This window comes from Zootoca vivipara, chromosome Z1 (genome assembly GCF_965207765.1).
Source record: "Zootoca vivipara chromosome Z1, rZooViv2.hap1.1, whole genome shotgun sequence".
Lineage (NCBI taxonomy): Eukaryota > Metazoa > Chordata > Lepidosauria > Squamata > Lacertidae > Zootoca > Zootoca vivipara.
The window spans coordinates 4,045,943-4,073,022 of NC_142583.1; the positions used below are offsets into that span (position 1 = coordinate 4,045,943).

At 45.7% G+C, this 27,080-nt stretch overlaps 2 protein-coding genes across 6 annotated transcripts in view; one reads left to right on the top strand and one right to left on the bottom strand.

Annotated features, from left to right (window-relative positions):
* Window positions 1-4,112: 4,112 nt before the first annotated feature.
* Window positions 4,113-10,994, top strand: C3AR1 (complement C3a receptor 1). The gene is made up of 2 exons (XM_035114122.3): window positions 4,113-4,238; window positions 8,526-10,994. Exon 2 carries the CDS (start codon window positions 8,559-8,561, stop codon window positions 9,963-9,965), a length of 1,407 nt encoding a protein of 468 aa, XP_034970013.3. The 5' UTR covers window positions 4,113-4,238; window positions 8,526-8,558; the 3' UTR covers window positions 9,966-10,994.
* Window positions 10,995-14,660: 3,666 nt separating this feature from the next.
* The window catches only part of FOXJ2 (forkhead box J2), a 38,777-nt gene continuing 26,357 nt past the window's right edge, over window positions 14,661-27,080 (bottom strand). For 2 of the 5 annotated variants that reach the window (XM_035112303.3, XM_035112304.3), the window contains exons 5-11: window positions 24,609-24,749; window positions 24,136-24,334; window positions 21,720-22,037; window positions 20,541-20,642; window positions 20,172-20,372; window positions 18,536-18,634; window positions 14,661-17,051 (exon numbers count right to left, since the gene is read on the bottom strand). In XM_035112303.3, the coding sequence (XP_034968194.3) occupies window positions 16,972-17,051; window positions 18,536-18,634; window positions 20,172-20,372; window positions 20,541-20,642; window positions 21,720-22,037; window positions 24,136-24,334; window positions 24,609-24,749 (1,140 nt within the window). In that variant the 3' untranslated portion in view covers window positions 14,661-16,971. The remainder of the gene's footprint in view (window positions 17,052-18,535; window positions 18,635-20,171; window positions 20,373-20,540; window positions 20,643-21,719; window positions 22,038-24,135; window positions 24,335-24,608; window positions 24,750-27,080) is intronic. The other 3 variants (XM_035112305.3, XM_088657565.1, XM_088657570.1) reach the window with 3 other exon arrangements.

Below are 27,080 nucleotides of genomic sequence, written 5' to 3' on the forward strand. Positions count from 1 at the left end.
TCAGTCACTTGTATGCGTTTCTCCATTTTCTTATCTCTGTGTCTTTCTACTCAGCGGCGGTGATTAAGTTGGGCTGCTGAAGTCACGCAGGGAGCCATCTTTCGCCCTGGCAGCAAAGTTGCGGGCTCATAGAGATAAACGGCTTAGAACGAACCCACATTGGGAAAGGATGATTTATGCGGATACTTGGACCACAGTTTTTTTAAGTCCTCCCGAGACGTAACTGAGAACTGTCCTTGGAAAATAATATTTTAGCCTTGCTGTGATTGTCCTTGGAAAATAATATTTTAGCCTTGCTGTGATTGTTCTCCCTGAGCCCCCCAACCTCTTACCAGCCACAACCCCCTCAATACATGATGCGTGTCACTCTTGTGCAGTCTGGGGTATTTAATTACATCACCATCATATTATTTTCACCCCCACCCCATACAAAACTAGCATTAGAAATCGGAAGGATTCCCTTTTCTTTGCTGCCGCTTGGATTTTCATCAGAAAAACCTCACTTCAGAAGGAACCTGAGTGTTTCACCCCCAGATTTTCTGTCTCTGGGAGGACATTATTGCTTCTATAAAAATATCAAACCAAAGTGGTGGTTTTGAGTTTCATTTTCAGGTTTGAGTTTCATTGGCAGGTGGGATAGGGCTTGTCTGTATCACTAAACTATTGCAAAATACCGTGTATGCCTTTCATTTCCAGATAAGGGTAATTGCATAGTGACCAACACCATATCTGTGAGCTTCTTTGCATATTATTTCGTGTTTTAGCTAATATTATTTGAACTCCTGTTAACATTAAGCTATGTGTGTGGAAACTGGCTTGATCTTACTCCAAAAATAACCACGAAGTATGCCACAAATAGTTTAAATGCTATTTTATTGTGTTTTAATAGATGTGACCAACATAAGTTTTTTCTAGAAGCATAATTTAAGGGGGGGGGGAACCCTCAGGGATTTTTTTACCCCCAACAGTTTTTTCTTCTGTGGACAATCTGGGCTCCAAGGGTTTTTTTGGGGGGGGAGCACTTACAGTGGTGCCTCGGTTTATGAACACAATTCATTCCGGAAGTCTGTTCATAAACTGAAGCGTTCATAAACTGAAGCGAACTTTCCCACTGAAAGTAATGGAAAGTGGATTAATCTGTTCCAGGCGGTCTGCGGAGTACTTAAACTGAAGCGTTCATAAACTGAAGTGAACTTTCCCATTGAAAGTAATGGAAAGTGGATTAATCCGTTCCAGACGGGTCCGCGGAATACTCAACCTGAAGCGTACTTAACCCGAAGCATGGGTGTAATTGGTTCCGGAAGTCTGTTCATAAACTGAAGCGTTCATAAACTGAAGCGAACTTTCCCATTGAAAGTAATGGAAAGTGAATTAATCCGTTCCAGATGGGTCCGCTGCGTTCGTAAACCGAAAATTCATAAACCGAGGTGTTCATAAACCGAGGTTCCACTGTATTTGTTTGCAGGCGAGTCTTCTGCCTATAATATGATAATAGCGGCGGCGGCGGCGGCAGCAGCAGTGAGCAGAGCTCTGAGCCACCCGCTTGAATTTAACAATGCTGCAATCTTAATTGTGCCAAACCCATTCCCAACACACCCCCATGTCCAGGGCAGGAGCAGCATAATTCAGATTGTGGCGTGAGTTCAAGTTGATGGTCCACATCATTGATGGATCATCCATCCCCTTTCTGAGACAGGCAGTTCCCCCGTCTGGTGGCAGCAGGAGCGATGGCTCAGCAGCATTGCAGGACACAGCTGTGAGCCCAGACTCGGTGTCATGTCTTAAGCTGCGTGGCCCTGCAGATGATGCTGGACTCCCAACTCCCAGCAGCCCTTGCCAGCGTGGAGTAGGGGAGTTGTAGCCCAACCCTCAGGTTAGCCATCCCTGCATTATGGACTGCAGGTGCATGTTTTAGGATGCACACTTTTGTCGGGGGGGGGGGAGGAAGGTTGGCCAAGCCTGCTGAGTCTTACTGCACACAAACACGTCCAAACTCCCTCCCAGTCTTCGTTTCAGATTTAAGACTAGCAACTTAGGTTTCTGTTTTGTTTCTTTCAATGGGAGTGGAAAGCAGACAGTGGTTACCTCCCAAGAGACCTCCTAAAGCAGAACTAAAGCTGCCTTTCATTAGGTCCATCATTATTGACCCTTCACATGGAGGAATACCTGATAAACTTCCCTGAAACACAGTAGGAAAATCATATTACTTATTGAATATGATGATGATGATGATGACGATGATAATAGTAATTTATTATTTATACCCTGCCCATCTGGCTGGGCTTCCCCTGCCACTCTGGGTGGCTTCCAACAAACATTAAAATACATCAAATTCCATTCCAAACTACATTCTAACCTGGCTTTTGGGTGAAAACAGACTTGCAACTGGCCCTGGTGGATGATGTTTGCTGGAGACTAGGGTGGTGACCATTATGTCCTCACCTGTCCAGCTTAGGTGGTACAGCATGACAGTGACTCCAATCCTTCCTTGGTGGTTGGTCTCAGGTGGTGCTGGGTGACTTCTATTCCACCCCATGGCCTCTTGGGGTGCATAAGGGTCCCATGTGCACCCCCAGGAGCCAGTGTGGTGTAGTGGTTAAGAGCGGTAGATTTGTAATCTGGGGAACCGGGTTCGCATCTCCGCTCCTCCACATGCAGCTGCTGGGTGACCTTGGGCTAGTCACACTTCTCTGAAGTCTCTCAGCCCCACTCACCTCACAGAGTGTTTGTTGTGGGGGAGGAAGGGAAAGGAGAATGTTAGCCGCTTGAAGACTCCTTCGGGTGGTGATAAAGCGGGATATCGAATCCAAACTCTTCTTCTTCTCCTTCTCCTTCTCCTTCTCCTTCTCCTTCTTCTTCTTCTTCTTCTTCTTCTTCTTCTTCTTCTTCTTCTTCTTCTTCTTCTTCTTCTTCTTCTTCTTCTTCTTCTTCCCATCTTATCCATGATCCATCATGCTCTTCAGTATCTAAACAAAGCCAACCAGAGGTTTAGGCTGCGATGTCACCAATATGCAGACGACCGACAGACAGACAGACAGCTCTCCCTCTCTTTTTCGCCATGAAGGTTGTGGACCACTTGAACCGGATGCCTGAGATGGATAAAGAAGCATCTGAAATTTAAGCTGGGTAAAAACAGGTTTTGACAGTTGGGACAGTGGCTACTCTGGATTGAGATTATACAGGAACACCTTCTAGCTGTGAACCTAATTAGAGTGGCTAGGACAGGATAGGAGCCTCCAAGTTAAGACTGCTATCGTGCCCTATCATATAGGGCTGCCTTTGAAACTACAGCTAGTGCAAAATGCAGCTACTCAGAAGTGAACGAACGCCAGGACATCTGAACACGTGACACTATTTTTTGCACCAACTGCACTTGTTACAAATAATAATAATAATAATAATAATAATAATAATTAATAATTAATAATAATAATAATAATTAATATAATAATAATAATAATTTTCTTATTTATACCACAGGTTAACTTAAAGGCCACCTTCACCTGTATGACGCTGCTCCTATGCCACTAGAGAGGTTCTGCTCTTGTGCCTCTTTACTGAGAAGGTTGGTTAGGGAGTGTGTGTGAGAGAGCAGGACTTTCTTGGTGGTGGCCCCAGTTTTGGAACTCCTTTCTGTTAACTTACACTTTGCCCTTTCAGTCTAGGCCTTTAGAAGGAACTTGAAAGCACAACTCTTTTCAACTGCCTTTCTTTGAGAGCACAAATGGCTTGTGCGATTCAAAGAATTGTTTTGTTTCATTTTCAGGTGGCACCCACGTCCTTATAAGTTACACACTTTGCATCTTATGTATATTGCTTCGTGGGGGCTTGGCCTTAAAGGGCTCCTTATAAATACTTCCAATGATTAAATGAATAATTTCATCTTGTTTAAAATTGGACTTTGTGATGTGCATTTATTCCGAGCAGCTCTGATGTTCGGATATTTAGGCTATATGGCTTTCTCCAGATTGATCTCTGCTGTTTTGCCTTAAAAACTAAAACTAACATGCTCTTAAAAGCTTGCTCAGCCTTATGTGGGGACTCTCCTAATCAGAGCAATCAAGAAAATGAACTAGCATGTTCTCCCTGTAAAAGTGATTAGAAGTGCAGTCTGCAACTTCCTGCCCATAGCTGCCTTTTCTTCTTCCCCTATTCTTGACCCAGTCGGACAGAAGGAGCTGGTGACCAAAGACTGAAGCAGCAGCAGAAACTAGCGTGGAGCCAGTCCTACAGCAAAGGTAGGCATTAGCTTGGGGAGGAGATTGGGGTTGAGGGCTCCTATATGAGACATATAAACTATAGCCAGGATTTGGAGAGGGAAAATAGAAAGTTTTGAATGGGGTGGGTGGGGAGAAAAGCAATTCATCGTTTTTATGATCATTCATAGTTGGAGAGCTCTGTCCAGAATAAGAGAGATCTTATTCTAGATGGAGTTTGAAAAATGTGAAGGGAGGAGCTGCTAAGGAAAGCAAAAAGCCACCAAATGCTCCCCCTCTAATAAAAACCAATAAGGATCAAGTTCCCAAGGGGGTAGCAAGAACTAAGAGCCACTTTAAAGACTAACAAAAGTATGCTGGTATAAGCATTCATGGACTACACTTCATCAAATGCATGGTATGGTTATCTGTGGAATCCGACTATAGTCCATGAACGTTGATGCCCAGACAAATGTGTCAGCCTTCAAGGTGACACAAGACTTTTTGTTTTTAATAAAAAATCAGTAGCTTATAATGCACAGGCTTATATTGTGTGAGGCATACTCTGGAAACTAAAACTGCTATATCAGGGACTACAAATCATGACCACTCTTGTCAACTCCCTTTTCAATCATTTACACACAGTGTGCCTTGATACCGACTATTATAGTGTAGTTGCAATATTTTGTCTGATATTGTCTGCCTACAAAAAAATGTAATAAAATAAGGATTTGGTTGCAACGTCCTAATAACCACACAATCATTGACCACGGATATGTGCCCTGCTTCAATGACTGCAGTTTTAATAGGTCCATAGCCCTAAAAAAAGTAGTCCCCAGACCCGTAACTATAAGACAAGGGAACTCTTAAATTTCTGAAGAAATCCAGGTTCGAAGACCTCATGGTTTGTGAATAAATATAACAAATGGTTACAAGAGTGCTACTGTCAAAACTCATAAGCAACCAAACGGTCTGTATATATTCTTTTTTATATATATATTCCATCATGTTTGGGGTGGGGCTTTCATTATTACTGACCACAAATTGCCGCTGCTGCATGGCTGACACATCGGTTATAATTGCAACATCGCACAAGTCATAAAAATATACAAGAGACAAAAATGGTGTCCACTCACAAATTTTCCCCTTCCACAAAGGGAACCACATCATTTGCAAAGGGGGAAAAAAGGAACTAAGCTCAAGTCATTATAGAAAAGGATACACTGAACCGCCACCACTAACAAAAAAGCCTTTCAAGGTACAGCTAGGATTATCATGGCAATTAGAAGTACACCGGGGGCTCTCCCTGGAGCTTTTTTCCTTAATGTACCAGTAATTTCCTGAGACTGCCGCTGTGTGGATGGGGAGCACTGGGCTTCTTTAAAGTTCTGACTAATGCAGAAGAACATGGTTAAAAGGTAAAGGGGCCCCTGACCATCAGGTCCAGTCCATAGCTGTCAACTTTCGAATTTGAAAATAAGGGATCAGCAGCCTCACCTGTCCTGGGGACAGTACGGTATAGCTAGCAATCCAAGGTAGCAGCAGGAAATGGCGCTGGAATAAGGAAATTTCCAGCAAAAAAAGGAAAAGTTGACAGCTGTGGCTTAGATTAAGGGAGTTTCCTGCAAAAAAGGGAGGGTTGGCAGCTATGGTCCAGTCGTGTCCGACTCTCATCTCGCTCTATAGGCCGAGGGAGCCGGCGTTTGTCCGCAGACAGCTTCCGGGTCATGTGGCCAGCATGGCAAAGCCACTTCTGGCGAACCAGAGCAACACACAGAAATGCCGTTTACCTTCCCGCTGGAGCGGTCCCTATTTATCTACTTGCACTCTGATGTGCTTTCGAACTGCTAGGTGGGCAGGAGCTGGGACCGAGCAACTGGAGCTCACCCCGTTGCAGGGATTTGAACCGCCAACCTTCTGATCAGCAAGCCCTAGACTCTGTGGTTTAACCCACAGCGTCACCTGGGTCCCTTTTCCCAAGTAGAAGGTGCAAGTAGAACGTGGTTACTGATCCCTTTTCCCATGGTGAGTGCTGTGGGCTCGAGGTGGGGGAAATGCAATGGCAACCCCACTCCTCATCCTGGTGATGTGCATCCATGTAAGCAAGCGGAACAGGGCAGTGCAGAACTAGCCAGACCAGGGAGGGTCCTTGCTCCTGTAGAGAGAAGTTTCTTCCAAGAATATAGACAAAGCCAGGCCTACATTGAAATGGGAAGGTGGCTGCCTCGATTTCTGGACATCATTAAAGAGTAGCAACAGGCAAGATAGTATTATTTAATTAATGTATGTGCACACATGCAGAGAGAAAGTAGAGCCACTTGGATTTTATGGCATAGGGCAGGGGTAGGCAACCTCAGGCCCCTGGGCCAGATGTGGCCCAATTGCCTTCTCAATCCAGCCGACAGATGGTCTGGGAATCAGCGTGTTTTTACATGAGCTTATCTTATCACCAGTAGTGATGTATGGAAGTGAGAGCTGGACCATAAAGAAGCCTGATCGCCGAAGAATTGATGCTTTTGAATTATGGTGCTGGAGGAGACTCTTGAGAGTCCCATGGACTGCAAGAAGATCAAACCTATCCATTCTTAAGGAAATCAGCCCTGAGCGCTCCCTGGAAGGACAGATTGTGAAGCTGAGGCTCCAATACTTTGGCCACCTCATGAGAAGAGAAGAATCCTTGGAAAAGACCCTGATGTTGGGAAAGATTGAGGGCACTAAGAGAAGGGGACGACAGAGGACAAGATGGTTGGACAGTGTTCTCGAAGCTACGAACATGAGTTTGACCAAACTGCGGGAGGCAGTGCAAGACAGGAGTGCCTGGCGTGCTATGGTCCATGGGGTCACGAAGAGTCGGACACGACTAAATGACTAAACAACAACAATCTTATCACAGTTCCGGCCCCCTCCTGCTGCCTTCTCTCATAATGCAGTAAGGCTCTTATTTGAATATGCAGATAAGACATAAAAAAAAAAGAAGTAACTTCTCTACCCTGCAAGGTTTTTTTTAAAAAAACTCCTGAATTTGACTTCCTCTCAATTCTCTAGAAAGTGTTGTGGCTTGTGATGCAAGAGTAGGAGCCTGGTGGGGCCTGCCTGGTGTTTTTACATGAGTAGAATGTGTCCTTTTATTTAAAATGCACCTCTGGGTTATTTGTGGGGCATAGGAATTCATTCATTTCCCCCCCCCCAAAATATAATCCAGCCCACCACATAGTCTGAGGGACAGTGGACTGGCCCACGGCTGAAAAAGGTTGCTGACCCCTGGCATAGGGCAAAGATGTCTTTCGCTGCACCCATGAAGCAGGGTAGAGCCCTCGTATTCTTTAATCCTGTACAAGGAGTAAGGGGTAAAGAGAAGAAAATTGCTTAGCACAAAAGAATCTCCGGGGTGGCCACCAGATTTGTCACCATTTTGTGGGAGGGATTAAATCACATATCAGAAATTTAGGTTTGCACAATTGCACTGGAGTCCAATGAATTCACTTATTTTTAAAAAAAGAAACCTGGATGTTTCCCAGTTAGGAAAGGGACAGAAACAAAAAATCTGGGATAACCATTGATTCATGGAAGTTGCACAACATCCCCATAAACAAATTAGAACAGAATTCCACCCACCCCTTGCTTACTGGAGAACAGGAAGACAACCATTCCCACTTCTTAGGGTATAATTGAAATGAATTATACATCAGGACACCAACCTGTTGGTCAAGGGCCTTCCACAAGCTTTGGGTTCCTGCTTGTGGTCCCACCCTCTTGTCCTCCAGATGTCATCTGAGTTTGCATGTCTTTTCTTGACCTTCCATCAAGTGCAGCAACACAAAGAGAGGCTTCTTTCGACCTTAACTGACAATGAATCTCACTGCGTACAAGCAACAAACCAATCGTTCAAGCTTTCCCTGGACTGCGCTATTTTAGGCTGCAGGTAAAGGATTAAATAAATTCACCTTCCCGCATGAAGGAAATGCTTCCACCTGTAGCCTGAAGCAGTTCAGCCCAGAAAAAAATCTTGTTACTGTAATTGACTCTGTTGAATGTGTGAACTATCCCTAGCAGGGTTAACCCCAGATATGTGGTTGCTTGAAGTGGAACGTCTAAGCACCACAAACAGGAGGCATAGTTCACTAGGAAGTTCTTCTGCACAAGTGGGAATAAAATAAATGGGAGTGATGCAAGAGCCCAAAGGCACCCCTGCAAAGCTCCCATGCATTTCAGCAGCAGCTTGTGCTGGATAATTTCCCACTGCCCGTGGCCTGATCCACCCTCTTGAGGCTGCAAACTCTCCCCATTTAGAACAGCATCTAATAATTTCTGTTTGTTTGCATTTTTCAGGCCTTCCCTCCTCTCTTTTCTCTTTTAAAGAACATGCCTCCATTCATGGCTAACGGGAGTTTCTATGAACCTGAGGACTCCTTCACGTTACAACATATGGATTCCATGTCTATCGGATCTCTGGTCATCTTCTCCATCACCTTTCTCCTGGGCCTCCCCGGAAATGGCTTGGTAATCTGGGTCGTTGCTCTGAAAATGAAGCGAACGGTGAACACGGTTTGGTTTCTGCACCTCGCCGTGGCTGACTTTGTGTGCTGCCTGTCCCTGCCTTTCTCCATTGTCCACCTGGCTCTGCATCAGCAGTGGCCTTACGGGTGGTTTTTCTGCAAGATCATCCCGTCTGCCATCATCTTCAACATGTTTGCCAGTGTCTTCCTCCTCACCACCATCAGCATCGACAGGTGTCTTGTGGTGATGAAGCCTGTCTGGTGTCAGAATCACCGGACAGTAAGATTCGCATCCGTGGTCTGTGGCGTTACCTGGTTCCTAGCTTTCATTATGTGTTTTCCTGCTTTCTTCTATCGCGAAATATCCATTGATGAATCCGGCAGGGCCAGATGTGTCTACAATTGGCACAGTGAGGAATATGAGGACGGGTGGCCAGATTATTCATTTCCCAGCAACAAAGAGTTTTCTAGTCAACGCCCTACCTTTGTGGCTAGTGGCTATGAAGATATTTTCACAGACGGAATTTTGGATGTGTATTCCGAGTACCATATTCTTAACACAGACAAAAGCAAGGCTTGGTATTCTAGCACACCAAGCACTCTTGGCACTAATAGAGATACAGATTCATTGACGGTGGAAGTCACCAGCCCTAAATACGTATCACATGAATCTTCCCACCCAGCTACTGCCATATCCAATGTTATTTATTCCGATCTTCCCGACTATTTTTTTGAGAGTTACTCTGGCAATCTCCCAACTAGCAATGACTCGATGGCAATGCCTTTTAATGATGAGCCGCCAAGCGTTCTTGTGTCCATTACCGTCACCCGAAGCATCTTTGGTTTCCTCCTCCCCTTCGGAATCATGGCTGCCTGCTACTTACTTATTGCCCTCAAGATGCTCAGAAACCGATTTGCAAAGTCCCGCGTGAAGGCTTTACAGGTGATCCTGCTTGTGATAGCCACTTTCTTTCTCTGTTGGGCTCCTTATCATGTCATTGGTGTCCTGTATCTCCTGGCTAACCCCAGCACAGCACTTTATGAAACACTGGCTTTGTGGAACCATGTTTCCACAGCATTGGCCTATGCCAACAGCTGTATTAACCCACTTCTTTATGTGTTTGTGGGGGAAAAATTCAGGGAAAAAGCACGCCAGACATTGCAAGGGATTTTGGAAGGGGCGTTCAGTGAGGAAGTCACATGCTCCACTGCCTTCTCCCAAGACAGAAGCAAGTCTACAGTTGACCATGATATTGATGTTTCCGTCCTCTAAAACGGAGCTTCCAGGCAACTAAACTATCCTTGCTACTGTGGATTCTTGATTGGCACAGATGTGGCCACTTTGAATTAGTATCTGGAGCGCTTGCATATAGAGAGAGCAGCCACACCTTGCGAATCCCCTTTGTGCTGCGGTGTGAGTGGGTCAAATGAAGTTCTGGGGTTACACCACAGAAGGGGAGATGGGGACAACTGCCTATCTTTGCAACATGGGTGGTGGTGGTATCCAAATTTGTCAAAATTTTCTAGCACTGCAAATGTGCCCTACGGTATTACTTGACTTGTTATATATTGTTTCCCCTCTTGATGAAAGGAAGTAGCATAGCCATGTATGACGGACGAGCCAGTATAAGCTTTAGTGGTGGCACAGAAATCTTGCAAAAAGTACCAGCAGCTTTGTTTTGTAAGTGGTCTGCGTTCACCAAACACTGTCGAAGAAAGCTGGAGGCAGTGCTTAATTTCTAAAAGCAGAGCAGGGAAGAGGTAGGGCAAGGGCTGAGGCCTAGGTTCTGTAAGCACATCTAGGAGGAAAGCCCCTTCCTTAACTTTAGGTGGGAACGGCTGCTCAATAGAGAGGAAAGGGTACAGTCAAAGGGGGGGGGGTGAACAGGCATGGCTGGAAGGGTGCTCTGTGTGAGAATCTACAGAACCAAGCCAAATAGTACCTGCAGACTTGAGTATCCTGTCCATTTTCAGGGCTACTGGAGACTCCATCCAAAATGCGCTTATTTCCAGAGCATACCTTAGGGGCTGCCTAGTTAACGAATTCCCTCCCACTGCTAATTCACCCAACCCGGGCACCTTTCCAGATGCACTGTAAGGCCTACATTTTAGTACTAGCACCAGGAGAGTGAGTTAAGAGAAGTGGGGTACAATTTATTCTGTTCAGCTGCGGATTCATTGCTTCCACCCCCCTTTTTTTGCTGTTACATATTTAGATTGGGGTAGGTTGCACACATGTACTAATAAGTTGCTTTTAACCCTTTGAATTAAAACTGGTTTGATTTTTCCCTCTTCACATTTATCCTATGGTTACTCTCCCTTCTTAGCAACACTAGGTGGTTTAATTTGGAACCGCTTATTCCAGGCGTCGGCAACGTTTTCCGGCCATGTGCCGGAGTATTCCCACGGACACGGGCCGGACATGCACAGAAGTGATTTCTGGCGCCGCGCTGCCCATGTCTGGGGCGCCAGAAATCGCACCTGCGGCTGCACAGATGTCGGAAATCGCACCTGCGCATTTGCTCAGGAGCAGATGCAATTTCCAGCGTCTGCAGATGCGATTTCCAGCACGCGAGGGACCTGCCGAGCGGGCGGCTCATGGGCCAGATAAACGGCTTCTGTGGGCCGTGGGGGGGGGGGAAGAGTGTGACAGAGAGACTGAGCACCCAGGAAGCAACCTGGCTCTATCGGTCTCTTGGCATCTCAGTAGCAGAACCCTTACAGGCACTTTTCACCAAAAGCCAGATCAGAGGACCCAATAAAGACTAGGACGTTGCATTGCTCTTAGTCTTTTCTCTCTCTGTTCCCAAGGGATAGGAGGTTGTTTTTGTTTTCCATCCACAGCTAGAGGTAGGAGGAAGTGGCCTCCTTTCCATCTTCTCTTGAAAGCATTTGACAGCAGCCAACAGAGCAGCCTCATGATTCCTAGCTTATTCCTTGTTGGGGAGAAAATTTCTCCTTTCCCTGATATATTAAGGGAAACTGCATGCCAAGCAAGAACATGAAACTATGGTTTTATGTGAGGGGAAGACATAGGATACAACAGGGAATTACAGGGATATATTCTATTAAAGGGACCCCTGACCATTAGGTCCAGTCGTGACCGACTCTGGGGTTGTGGCACTCATCTCGCATTATTGGCCGAGGGAGCTGGCGTATAGCTTCCAGGTCATGTGGCCAGCATGACAAAGCCGCTTCTGGCAAACCAGAGCAGCACATGGAAACGCCGTTTACCTTACCGCTATAGCGGTTCCTATTTATCTACTTGCATTTTGACGTGCTTTCAAACTGCTAGGTTGGCAGGAGCTGGGACCAAGCAACGGGAGCTCACCCTGTCACAGGGATTCAAACCACCGACCTTCTTATCAGCAAGCCCTAGGCTCAGTGGTTTAGCCCACAGCGCCACCTGGGTCCCTATTAGGTGTATACAAAACTGCACCTAGCAGCTTGGTGATCAAGCTATTAAGGATGGCCTTGAATTGAGTGATACCTCTGCATCAGGCAGGGCATAGGCAAGAAGCTACTATTTCTTCCCCACCCATCCTCCAAGGAGGTCAAAGTTATGGGCATCCCTTTAACAACCCTGAGAGGTAGGTTAGCTTGCAAGATAGCAACTGGCCCAGTCACCCAGTGAGCTTTGAGTAAGCATTCAAACCAGGTCTGCCTGGTCAAAGTTTCTTGTAACCTTTGAATCCAGCAGCAGGGCAGACCCAGTTGGGGCTGCAGGTGCACCAGGGAAACATACAAAAATGGTGCTCCCTCACCTGGCAGTTCTAAAACGATGCAATCCAATCATTACCACCTCATTTGTTGTGTGTGTACACCAGGCCCACCAGTATGCAGCAGATATACCTAAAAGGATAGGTTTGAAGAAAGCCTGTTGGTATGCATGTTGAAGAAAAGGGGGCTAAATAAGCCTTTGCTCGTGTCCTGGAGAAAGTAGCTAAGTGCAAAACATGATTCCCTTTGAATGCTGCAGGTCTGATGAAAAGCCCTTTGGGCTCAAATTGTCTACAGTATTTCTAAACTTGAATCAGCAAGGAAGTCAACTGACTTCCATATGTGTATCACACTCTGCCCAATCACTGCGTCCAGCCTTTCTCAACTATGCTCAAAAGACCAGTTCCCTTTTGAAAGTCAAAGTTGTTCAGTGAATAGCATAGCTCAGCAAAAATAATGTGCCAAAAAAAGAGTCTCCACTCATGACTTTTATTTTGGATCACACTCCGTCACTCCTTTGAAACAAGGAAGCACCCATCCCTGACTAATCTAAAGGTTTCCTGCAGCACTGGACCTGAAGGTCTTTGAGCTGTGAAGTTGTACTGTATACAAGATGATTTAAGAAAAAAATTAGATTCCTGCACTGATGGCTGCTAGAACTCCTGACTGTTGATTGGCTCTTACATCAACTCGCCCAACAGAATTTCCTCTACTGAAATTTATTGTGGTGCAATGAAAACTGTTAGTGTTGGACCATTCAGCTATGACCCTGGGCACCTCACTCTCTGAACCTCACACAGTTGCTGTGAAAAGACAACAGGGTTAGCCCAAATATGTTGCCCGAGCTCCTTAGAAGAAAGGTAGGATACAAATGTCAAAACAAACAAACAAACAAACAAGAACCTGAAATTAAGTACCAATGATTCAACTCAGTTTTAAAGTATCTGGGTAGGGCTGTTTCCACACTGCGATTAAGATCTGTTGCACCTAGCCAAGGCGGTGTTCATTACGTTATTTAAAAAAACAAACTTCTGGGCTAGTAAGGTCCTAATTCTATGCCCTAGAACAGGCATCCCCAAACTTCAGCCCTCCAGATGTTTTGGACTACAATTCCCATCTTCCCCGACCACTGGTCTTGTTAGCTAGGGATCATGGGAGTTGTAGGCCAAAACATCTGGAGGGCTGCAGTTTGGGGATGCCTGCCCTAGAACATAGATCCATAATAAATATTTATAAAAGTATGTAATCCTCTATGATAATACAGATGACTCTCAACTCACGCAGGGGTAAGGCCAAAATCATGTACAGTCGTATCTTGGAAGTCGAACAGCTTACTGGTAGTTCCGGAACATTTCGGCTCCCGAACATCACAATCACAAAAATGATTGTTCCGGTTTGCAAACTATTTTTGGAAGCCGAATGTCCAACAGGGCTTCTGCGTCTTCCGATTGGCTGCAGGAGGTTCCTGCAGCCAATCAGAAGCTGTGCTTTGGTTTTTGAACGTTTTGGAAGTCGAATGGACTCCCGGAACAGATTCTGTTCAACTTCCAAAGTACGAGTGAACAGTCAAAACACACTGGGTTCAACAGTGAGTGTGTTCCATATATATATTTGTGTGCAGAGCTGAATGTGTACAAGCGAAACATGTGTATGTTGTGAGTTACCAGTACTAAAAACCAGGGCCATCCATTTAAACTGAAGGCAATAAATTGAGGACAATGTAAAGTACTTCTTCACCCAATGCATAATCAGTTTATGGAATTTACTGCCACACCATGTGCTAATTGCTGTCAGCTTAGATGGCTTTCAAAGGGGGCTGGATAAATTCATGGGAGAATAATTCTATCAATGACCACTAGTAATGATGTCTATATAGAAACTCCATGGCCAGAGCTGGCATGCCTCTGAGAATGAGAGAGAGAGAGCTGCTGCCTCCATGCCCTGCCTATGGGCTTCCCTGAGTAACCTAGTTGGCCAATGTGGAAATCAAGATGCCGGAACAGATGTGCTCCTTCAAAACTCCCAGTATAGACGTTACTCTGCACAAAGGGATGGCTTCGGGCTCTGGTTGTAACATGAGGTGGTACAAATGCAAGGAATCACCTGGAATCAAGCAGTATGTAAAACAACAGGCTTTGTTTCAGTAAGAACAAGGCTGTATTTCCTTTGTCCATGATTCCAAGCCCAATTATGTGAGTTGCACCTTACGAGTTGCCACAGACAAATTAAAACAGGGGCACCAAAGGGATTAAACCATAAACATTCACTTTTTTAATTAAGAAAGCATGCAAAAAAATAAATCTGTGAGGCCACACCCCTCTCCCATCTCCTTGACATAAAGCATTGTGGGCTGCACTGAAGCGGGTGGGCAGACGAGGGATTTCTCTCCACGGCAGGCGGGCAGGTAGGCAGGCAGGCTGGCCGGCCAGCCCTCTGTGCTGCTGACCCTTGTTTTTCCAGGACAGACTGTGTCAGCTGCTCACAGTGCAGAATTCCAGTGCTGAGTCTATGACTTCATGTGTCCATTCCAATACTAACCCACTTGAGAACGATGCAGTTAATTCAGAGGCAAAAGGGAGGATGTGGCTAATTTGCACACTGACTGGCATATATTTACATATGCAAACAAGGCGCCTTTAAATACCTATAGGAGTGATCTTTTATTCCCTCCACCTTCTGTGGATTTTATTCTTTGAAAACTTCTTGTAAAAAGCACCAGCTGGCGTCTGGAGGAGAAGTCATGTCTACAGTGTGCTCCACAGACACACAGCAACAAGAATCTTCTGTTCCTGGTCACGTCATTCTCATCTTGGGACAGTGTAGGCAACCATTAAAACTCCTCCAGGAATTCAGCTCAGGGATTCTCTACTCCTCTCAGTACACACAATGATGGCCCCATTCCCCAAGAACCAAAAATTCCCTCCCTCCAAAATCCAATGGAACAGTGAGTTAAAAGCAATGCTACAGAACCTTCCCACCCGCTAGCACAGCACTTTCCTATGATGTTTTTGGCTTCCTCTTCACACAAAGCAGGCTTGCAGCTGAAAGAGGATGCAGATTAACAAGAGGTCAGGCAAAAGAGAGTCACACTAGAAACTGAAAACAAAGCAGCAAAGAGGTCGCCTAGCCAGATCCAGTTCAAAATTCAACCCTACACTAGCACCCTTGTTCTTCCATGTCTCCTAAGGACTGCCATACAACTGAACATCTGCCCTTCCTGACCCCACTTGACTTGGAAGGGCCCTTCCAACTTTCCCTCCTTTTCCACTTTCGGCATCTTCTTCAGAGAGATATTCCACAATCACTTAGCCTCTACCAGAAAGCTTTAAACCCTCCACCCACCAAGCTCTGCTCAGCATTACATTCCTCCTTTCACCTTAAATTTATCCACGAAACAGGGAGCACTAGTTGCTTATTTTATATAAGGCAGACAAGACACCCTCAGCTCCTACTCTTGCATCACAAGCCACAACACTTTCTAGAGAATTGAGAGGAAGTCAAATTCAGGAGTTTAAAAAAAACAAACCTTGCAGGGTAGAGAAGTTACTTCTTGATTTTTTTTTATGTCTTATCCGCATATTCAAATAAGAGCCTTACTGCATTATGAGAGAAGGCAGCAGGAGGGGGGGCGGAACTGTGATAAGACAAGCCCTGAGGATTCTGGTTTGATCTTGGTACCCAAGCCACATGATGCGGATACAAGCCAGACCTGTCAAGCTTTCTTCATCTGCCGAGGGGGAAAGTGCAAAATGGCAGTGATTGAAAAAGGCAGTGTAGAAAAAAGGTAAAGGCCCCCATCGTCTATCCCAGACACTCAGTCCCTACCAAGCAGCAGACTCATAGCCACAATGTTTCAGCTAGAGAGAAGTTCTCACCTTCCACTAAGGCAAGCCTGTCTCTGTCAAACTCCAATATTCCAGCTATTCTCCACACCCAGAACCTCATATTCTGTGCACTTGTTAATCCTGCTGTCCATGCTGGTGTGAGAAAGTTCACAGACCTCCTTTCAACGCCAGTCTAACCCTCCCCCTCCCCCCTCCCCCGTTTACAACATTTAAGAAAGAACATAATTATTACAGACTTTCAAGATTCACAGGGCTCTCTCACTTTTGTAGCCAATAAAACAGAGTCACTGGCCACCTTGAAGGGAAAGCGGGATTGTTAAAACGCAGGTGATGCAGGAAGAGAAAGATGCCCTCAAGAATTCCTCCTTCCGAGGTCTTCTCATGACACCAAAAAACAGTTTTCCTACCCTCCATCCCACACAGGGTGCCAGTAAACACATAAAATCCGAAGCTGGAAGATGGAGCAGAAGGGCTGTGCACTATTATTGATGATGATGATAATAATAATAAAGAAGAAGAAAAGAAGGTAAAACAGGGAGCGCAAGGAAGGATTATCTTCGGCAGCATCTTGCGGCAGCTTCTCTGGCGGAAGTAGAGAATATATATCTATATACAGGCAAGGAAAGAGGCTGAAGGTGCTGGTCTTGTGACCCAAACTCCAGACTCCCCTTCCCATACCCTACATGAGGGATGTGCTATCAAGTCTGTAACTTGCTAGGTGATCAAATCCCAGTTGAAATCATCAGGGATTTCCTCATTGGCACCTGGAGGCGGCCGTGGAACCAGATGATGACCTGAATGCATTGCAGAAAGGAAGAAAACAGGAAACAAGTGATCTATTATGTAGAATTCTTGATAATAAACTACTAAGACCATTGCAGAGCAGCTCAGTTCAGTTGAAATTCTGCACATGCCCCAAAATTGTGTTTTTTGGCTTGGTCCTGGTGGCATATGAGACTGTCAACATATTCAGGCCCTTAAACAGGAGGCTGCAATTGCTTCAATTAATTCCAGAATCCAATGTCATATCTAATGCAAGCAACTCTTTGTCTATTATCTCTTGTGAGTGAATGGATTGAGCCAAAAAGCATATCCTGCATTTCCTGAGAGGGCCAAGCTGAACTATTTTTCAGCAAAGGTGAGATCACCTCATTAGAATGAGATCTGAGTCGTGGACGTTGCTTTAACCCTGTGGTAAAACAGCTGGCATGACTTAGGCAGACCCAGGAAAACACATTACCTGTGTCTTTTTACTATAATGACTCATGCTCAGACTGGACCTTTGTGAAAAGCCTGCTTCAGATTGAGGTGAGGTTTACTGGCAAGTTTTCCCTGTTACTGGATGTATACTGTATTCATAGTTTGTACAGCTATTTGGGATCACACCAGAAGGCTGCTCTACTTTCAGATGCTCTATAGGTGCCTGTGGAATATGGCTTTTCTCCCTGTCATTAACTTAAGTTAGATCCTTTCCTTGTCTCAATCTTCTCCGTACTCCTTGTATCTGAACTGTGTTTGTCATTTTCTTCAGAATCATTCAGGACTCCGTCATGCAGAGGCCCCTTTCCCAAAGGATAATTCTTTCTATGTTTAAATGAATTGAAAGGTTTGAAAGAACCCAGGATAAAACAGGAGATTAATTGCAAGGAAAGAAGGATTTTGAGTAGACTCTGCAAGGCCCTGGTGGATTTTGCTGTCCGGTAGGTAAAGAGAGACAATGTCTGCAGGGACACTGGGTTTCACTGGAACTAATAAGTAAGACTGCTCAGTTCCTTCAACCACATGACAGGTAAATATTAGCACCTCAACTGTCGTTCTTCTTTCTGAATTTCCCAGTCCCATGCACTTTTAGTCTTTCCATTCTACACCCGTAGTACAGTGGACCCTCCAGATATGAACTTAATTTGTTCCGAGGGTCCGCACGTACAACAAAAAGTCCACATCTAGAGGCGCCGCTTCTGCGCACGCACACAGCACAATAGAGTGCTTCTGAACATGTGGCAAAACCCGGAAGTATACACTTCTGGGTTTGCAGTGTTCACAAGGTAACGTAACACAAGGGTCCACTGTAGTAACAAAGAGCAATGTGTGGGTGGTTTAGCCTGTGTAAATAAGCACCTAACTCAAACATTTGCTAGAAATCATCTGTATATGTTTGGGGAAAGAAATGATAGCAGAAAGCAGATGATTTATACTTGCCAGCGAGACCCTGGAGCAAGCCAGGAATGAAATTATTCAACTTTTTATGTTCAAAGAGTATCTCAAAACTCAGCCTTACCTGGCCGATTATACCCTGGCGTGTCCTGGGTGGAAATCTGGTACATAGGAGATGGCCCAGAGTAGAGATGGGGAGGCTGTGGCTGACCGTAAGAGTTCACTAGCAGAGAAAAGGGGGAAAGAATCATCAATAGCCCCAGCTCCCTCCTTGCAACAATGGAAACACAAAACGCTAAGATGGGATATGCGACTTCCACACATGGTTTGGCTCCTTTGCCAGATATAATATGAAAAACCATTAGCAACTTCCTCAATATATAAAAAACATCTAAAAGATGTATGTACAATTTGCATCTTCTACAAAACAGAAATCTGTTTTTGGTTTCATCTACCTTACTAGCCATGTCTGAACACTATAGTTACAAAGCTGACATAAATTTGCTAGATCAACTCTTAAAGACTTCGTCTAGCAAGACAACCTCCGCTCGAAAAATTCTTTCATTAAGCGGAAATTTCATTAAGCAGGGCATTCGTTAAGCGAGGCACCACTGTATAATTAATTCCATCCTGGATTACCTGGAGGCATTTCTTACCTATGATGGAAGAACAGGTAAGCGGTTATTTACAAACCTACGCTACTCATATGACTTTACCGCACTAGAGTAAATGTGGTGGGGTGCAATCTGAAGTCGAAGAGGTAAAAATATTTAGATGTTTTCACACAATGTGTCATCAGATCTCTATCCATGCAACATAATGAGCATGTGCAGCCCAGTATTCATAGATTATGGACAACAGAAGACTCTTTGGAAATGGCTGAATTGTGGAACAAATTCATACCATGCAATCTCACTCTAGCAGTGAAAAATGAGGCAACCTGAACATCCTTTGATAACTGCAAATGTGTCTTTGCATTTGCATAAGCTCTGTGAATTCTTCTTATTCTTTTCAGCAAAGGCTACAGCCTTCCTTTCTTATCTCGACTGTGTTTCATGGGCGACTTGTGAATAAGCTTTTGCAGAATGCTTCCTTATAACTTGTTTTAAACCCGCAGCGTGTTGCTTAGAAGTGGTCATCAGGTCCCTGATTGTTTTCCTTGAGTCCTTCACACTAGTCAGAATGATAAAAGCTGAGATAGGCTGATAAACTATGTCTTGGCCCTTTTGAAACAGACACACATGCACCCATTCATGAGGTACATTTTCATCTCTCAGTAAAACACAGTATTTCTCAGTATGCACAGACACACACTTGCTAGCTGTGTAAGTGGCAAAGAACTGGACATGCTTAGCCATCCATCCTGTGCAAATCTGAGCCTATCATAAGTAGCACAAAACTCCTTTATAGTAATGGCAGTTGCCAACATTGCAGCATGTGTTTGCTATCATCTTTGCATTGCTCAGATATATACAGTCTGGGCACTAAACATTCAGAATTTTTGGCAATGGTACAGGCACCTCAAACTACACTCTTCTGTTCTCCCCCCTGCATACTAAGGGATCATGCAAAACAGATCAAGGTTAGGGAAAATCTCAGAGACGGAGACCGGATGTGACAAATACATATGGTTTGTTGAACCTTTTATCCCCATCCCTAGAAACGGTGCCACATGAGGGGGTGTGGCTGCACCTCTTTGATTCCGTCTCACCTACTGTCCTGGCATGGCAGGTCCCCACCCAGAAAGCCCTGCTGAGTACCTTGGTTCATGGGCTGCTCTTGTTTGCCACTATTCATGGCACAGGACTCGGAGATTCGGGGAAGCTGCTGTGGGCCTCCCAGGTGAGGGAGCTGACCGGTCTGGGTGAGAAAGTGATTGAGGGAGTCACAGAGGTTGGCAATGTGATGCTGATCTAGAGTCCAGTTCTTACGCTCAGCCTGGCGCAGACTCTCCATCAACTCTGCAGGGTCCAGAGAAAGAGAGAGGTGAGAAACTAGGCGTCACTGTTCTCTACTCTTGCTGAAGAGATCCTTCTCTACATCTCTACTTCCCACTCTAAGCCTTCGATGGGCCCCTTTCCCCCTCTACCAGAGTGAAGGGTATAAGGAAATAACAAAACATGACCCACCTGAGAACTGGGAGTGTTCAATGCTAGACCAGTTCAGCCGATTCACCATCTTGAAACTTTCTTTTAGGGAATCTATGTTGGAGCACCACTCAGGGGGAAATGCTGGAAAAGGGGGGACACAGAATAGTCAATAGGGTATACTCCCATACCTTATATTAGATACCAAATACATGCCAAATACATTTCTCTCTAAAATCCTGAACTGAACAACCTACCTCCTCATGACAATGAACCTCTTCTCTGTACCCAGCCACTCCTCTCCCTGTTTTATTCATTAATTCAGGCATCCCCAAACTTCGGCCTTCCAGATGTTTTGGACTACAATTCCCATCTTCCCTGACCACTGGTCCTGCTAGCTAGGGATCATGGGAGTTGTAGGCCAAAACATCTGGAGGGCCGCAGTTTGGGGATGCCTGCATTAATTCATTCAAAGCTTTCCAAGCTCCTTTTATCATCAATAATGGCTTACAAAAATTGAAGCTAATAAAATAATAGATATAAACACAAACACCCAGCAGTTAAAAGCAAAATTTAAAGCCATCTGGTCTAGGGAACCACCCCCTAACAGTGCCTCAGTCTTATCTGGGTTGAGTTTCAGTTTGTTGGCTCCAATCCAGTCCATTACCAAGGCAAGACACTGCTCCAGCACTTCCACTGGCCTCACGTGCAGGTGTAAAGGAGAAATAGAGCTGAGTGTCATCAGCATACTGCTGACAACCTACCCCAAACCTGTGGATAACCCCACCCAGCTGTTTCATGTAGATGTTAAACAACATGGGGGATAGGACTGAGCCCTGTGGAACCCCACATTGAAGGTTCCACATGGCTGAAAAGCTTTCCCCAAGCAACACCCTCTGGGAATGACCATCCAAGTACCGGTAGGACTGGAAACACCGCAAAGCGGTGCCACCCACACCTAGTTCAGACAGTCGCTCAAGGATACCCTGGTCGATGGTATCAAAAGCCATTGAGAGGTCAAGAAGAATTAACAGGGACACGTTTTCAAAGCAGTTTCTGTGCCTAAACCCCAATTGAAATGGATCTGGAAAATCATTTTCTTCCGAAAGCGCCTGGATCTGGCCTCTGACCACTAGCTACAGAACCTTGCTCAGGAAAAGGAGCTTAGCAACTGTCCTTAATTCAATGAATATTTCTGTCAGTTTGCCCACTCTAACTCACCAAAGCTAGCATTATTCATGGAAGCTTGTGATTGCTGCTGCTGCTGCTGTTGCTGCTGCTGCTGTGAATGGGAGTGCGGGTGGTGGTGCTGATGCTGGTGATATCCTCCATGCTGCATTGAAGAGGGGTGAATGGACATCACAGGTGGGGGGCCATAGCTGTCACCTCCTTGCTGCTTGCCACCCTGGGATGGACAGCCTTCTGAGGTTGGAGTGTGGAGGGGGGGTGCAGCTCCCACCGAGGAGGGCACCTGCTGCTGGTGGTACATATAGTAATTGTGGTTGGAGGGCTGCATGTCACCCAGGAGGGAAGAGAAATCTGAAGGGAGGATTAAGAGGAAAGCATTAAAATAGGTGGCCTTTTTTTTTTGCCTGGAGGGCCACATTCACATGGCACCAGTGGCTATGGCCACCCACACTCTTATCAGGTACATGCACTTATGCATACACACACAAGACACACACAGGCATATTACGGCCCTCCTTCTGCTCCTCATGAATCAATCTGACGACTGGCAGAGGGGGTAGTGAACACCTCTATCTGGGAACTGGGCTCTGCTCCACTCCACATTTTTTAATCCCTATTTCACCATTTTGCTGCGGCTGCCAACACTGGCAAGGTCTTGGGACAGCCAGAAAAAACCGTGTGTGCATAGGAGGGGCAAATCATGCCCTTGAACTGAGGTTAACCACTCCTGCATTAAAATACACAGAGGTAGCCGAAACATCAGTTCTGTAACTTTCCAATGAGGCTAGTATCCCAAATATTATAAAACAAGTCATTAGCGCTTCAGTGACCACATTTCTAGCAATGTTCTCTAAACAGCAGCTTAGGTCCAGAATTTTTCGCCCCCTTTCTACACGATTAACACAAAAGACAAGATTAGCTTCATGAGATGCTGCCCCCCAGTGGCTGTAACTGATTAACAGAATGCAAAGTACTCTGGAGTAGGCCTGGGCGATATATTGATATGAGGAGCAGACCGCGATGACGGGGCTTCACTCAGTGGTATATTGTGGGTGAAACTGCTGCTTCCAGAGAACCTCTGCTACCAGCACCCAGCACGCGAAGGGAGCAACAAGCTGCAGTGCCCCCTCCCCCCGCACCAGGAAAGGCAGAGGGAGCCCTGCAAACGGAGTCCTGTCAGTCTCCACTGCAGGCCTCCCTCTGTCTTGGGGAGTCAGGGGGCTCACTCAGCTGGAGCCTTCCTGCCCCCCCAAGCTGAGCAGCAGGCTGGGGCCAGCTGCCATTGGCCCTGGGGTGAAAGCGTCTCAGCTCCCACAGTGACAGCTGTGGCAGTTTCACCCGGTCCCTCGCAGGCCGGGGCCATTGCAGCTAGTTTCAACATCGCAGTATATCGCCAAACCGCAACGTCTGGCTGGCGATACACCGCAATGTTGATTGCCCAACCCTACTCTGGAGTTGAGAAACAAGCACAGCACCATATTTCACCGCATGATCATCGCACCCTGCTTTTTCAGTCCAAAAATCAGGTTACCTTTCATTGCGTAATCATTACATGGTCTAATTCTGTTTTTCCTACCACTTAAACAGAGAAGCAATGTATCCACCAGTGGGATATGGATGCACATTTTTCTCTTGCGCATTGCCAGCTGCGAGCCTAGCATTCTCAGCGCATGTGTCAGTATACTGTCTTTCCATAGGTGCAAGTGAAGTGTGCAGCAGGCATAGCTGCCTTGAGTGAGGCACGTGATATGATAAGACCTGCATCTTCCTGTGATAGCTTAGTGATAATAAAATTTAGTAATAATAAAATTATTGCTTCACATAATGGTTGCACCCCACTTTGGGGCAAAAAGGCATAAAATCTGTTGCAATTATGCGGGGAATTACGGTAATCTTTCTCTGCAACCTGTTTCTAGCTATTGATGTATCCTCTTTTCCTACAGCATAGGCAGGCATGTCCCTAACCCAAGAGGTAAGCTAAAAACACTCAATCCATTATTGAGCACATAGTTCTGTACCTATTTTTAATTCAGTATGCATTCTACAAAAAAAGGAGGTTTCATTGAAAAAGGGACATAGGATTTCTAACTTGTTCTCTAGGGCAGGCCAACTTCTTCAATTGAGAAGGGCTCTTAAAGTGTAGGGGCCTCATTCTAGCCTCAACATCAGGAAGAACTTTCTGACAGTAAGAGCTGTTTGGAAGTGGAAGGGACTCCCTTGGGAGGTGGCAGACTCTCCTTCCTTGGAAGTTTGTAAGCAGAAGTTGGATGGCCATCTGTCATGGATGCTTTAGCTGAGATTCCTGCATTGCAGGGGGTTGGACTAAATGACTCCCAAGGGTCCCTTTTTAAAGTCTATAATTCTAAGATGATTGTCTAGGTTGCAGACACCTCTCTCTCTCTCTCTCGCCCATCCCCACCCCCCAATCATACCTGGCACTATTACTCACCATGCTGGGATGAGGAGGATTTCTCAAGCATGGATTTATAGAGATTTCGGAAGGACCAGCTCAGGTCCTGGAAGTTGATCTCAGAATAGGAGAATTTCAAGTCGTTGCTGGTACTGTAATGTGGAGGTGGCACATCTGTACCTTCACGGCCCTGACCGCCAGCCACTGTTGCCGCCACATCCACAGGCCCTGTGCTCTGCTGAAGAGAAACGGGTGTATTAAATATAATTCTAGCCTTTTGTAACCAGGGATTGTATATATACAATTCCCCCATTTTCACAGCTATTAGCTCTGGCCCACACTCAAGGCATGCCACTGTGCCGCAGTTCATTTTCCCTTCCCTTCACCATCCATGTCCTTTTTTGCTTTTCAATAGCCTTCTCCCATTTTCTTCCTCCCTCCTCCCAGCCCCCCCCCCTCAGCAGCCTTCTCTTTCCACTTCACACAGGCACCTCTTCTTACCCTCGACTCACCTGGCTGTAATTGCCAATAGGCGGTGTGCTTTGCAAGGATAGCTGCTGGGTGGATTCAGGGGACAGCGATGATTCTGCCCCAACAGAAACAGGCCCCCGGGGGCTTTTGCTTGCCTCTTGCTCTGGGGAATCCTGCGATAGCTGAACAGATGGAAAATATGTGCATAAGAAACACATGGGCAGAGAAGTAAAACTGCAGAGAAACAAATTCCTTCCAGCAGCACCCTAAAGACCAACTAAGTTTTTTATTTTATTATTTTATTTTATTTTATTTATAGTTGGTCTTTAGGGTGCTGCTGGAAGGAATTTTTTTATTTTGTTTCGACTACGTCAGACCAACACGGCTACCTTCAGTGAAATAACTCACTCTACAGTCGACAGAAAATTGTTAGGACTAGGTAGAGTAAAGTATGGCAGTCATGGGGAGTGTCACCTGCCACGCAATGTGCTAGAGCAGGAGGGAAATTAAAACTCCATGTCCAGTGGTTAAACAACGGACTCACATCCAGTGAGCCCATTTAAGATCACCAGCCAAGACATAACTATTTAATGAACCTCAGAAACCTCTTGTGAAATATAACACATGAACTTTCCATTAGTGCTGCAAACCAATTAAATAATTTTTATGTGATTAATTGTAAGCTTTAATTGATTAATTAACTGATCTATCAATTAAATCTGCATATGGGTTAAAACAGTGTTTCTGCAGCACAAAGCACTTTCTTTGTTTTTAGATGACGTGTGTATGTGTTGTAATAGGCGTTTCTGTGCGCTGTGGCACTCGTCACAGTCCTTGTGCCAGTAGCGGTTTAGTCGTGCTGGCCACATGACCCAGAAAGCTGTCTGCATACAAACACCAGCTCCCTCAGCCTGAAAAGTGAGATGAGTGCCATACCCCATAGCCACCTTTGTTCCTGGACAGGCATCATCTTAGAAGAGGCATCCCCCACACCCACAGAGCGCAAAAAAGATGGAATGCCTCTTTAAAGCTCTTGTATAAAAAATAATATTTATAAACATTAAATTGCTGTACAATTAACTGCAGCATCTTTTGGGTGATTAAAAGTTTTTAAAATTAATTAATTAAACCCATTAATTTAATGTATTATTGCATATTAACTCTAGAGCCAGTCTTACTCTGTATAGTGGGGTTTACTCCAAGGCATGTGTGCACAAGACTGCAAGCAAAACATTGCAGGCCTACTGAATGATTTAATAAATCTATGGTGTTTTTGGAACAATATAGCTACCGGTAATGCAGTTACCTGTCCTGCCAACCTAGCAGTTCGAAAGCACGTCAAAATGCAAGTAGATAAATAGGAACCGCTATAGCGGGAAGGTAAACGGCGTTTCCATGTCCTGCTCTGGTTTGCCAGAAGCGGCTTTGTCATGCTGGCCACATGACCTGGAAGCTGTACGCCGGCTCCCTCGGCCAATAATGCGAGATGAGCGCGCAACCCCAGAGTCGGTCACGACTGGACCTAATGTCAGGGGTCCCTTTACCTTTTTAATGCAGTTATTAATCATTTTTTGTTATATCAGAGCATCTAGGAAAGGAATCTGGTTGACTTTCTTTGTAAAATATTAGATTAGGTTAATAATTTAAAAGAGCAAAATTTAAGTCATATAAATTAAGCACATGTGTACAATTTATTATGCATTTTGCTATTTAAATAAGAATAATTCTGATTCTGCTAATAATGGAGCAGGCTGAGGAAGAGAGGGCAAAGGAGGCCTTTGGCTGCTGCAAATCTTATGCAACTCTTCTCTTACCGTGTTTCCCCCTTTTTAAGACACCGTCTTATAACTTTTTTTCCTCAAAAAAGCACAAGGTGTCTTATTTTCAGGGGATGTCTTAATTTTTCATTAGGTTTTTATTTTATTTTATTATGGTACCTTCTGTTGCTCGTTGGTCTTATAAGGCAGGCAGGAAGGGTGGAATTTGCAGAGACTGGCTCTTGGAATACAGGAAGGGAGGAAAGTCTATCCGCTGCTGGGTGCTCCGCGGGCGCCGAGGCCATGCAGCCCACAACATTCCGGTGGGGCGGAAGGGGGCCAGCAGCGCTCCCGCCGCTGTCCGTTCAGTGCCGAAGCCGCGGCCTGAACCTGCGCACGCGGGAACCGGGCAGGTTCCACGCCGGGGGAGCTTGGTGCTCGCCGTGAGCGGGCGTGTGAAGCGATGGCGCGAGGCTCCCCCAGCTCCAGCCTAGGCAGGGATTTTGCTAAGGCAAAGCCTTCAAGGAGCCAGGCTTGGGCGGCTGGCTGGCTGGCTGGCTGGCGGGGGTTAGGTCGCACAGCGGCTGAGGAGGCAGGGCGGGAGTGGGGCGGAATCTGAAATGGCCCACTCGTGGGTGGCAAGGCGGATTGGGAGCGGGGCGAGACGTTGCCGGGCTGCTCCGGCACAACATGGCTTTAAGGGAGGGGCGTGAGGGCTTCTGCGGGGGTCAGCGGGGCCCTCGGCAGCTGCGCTTC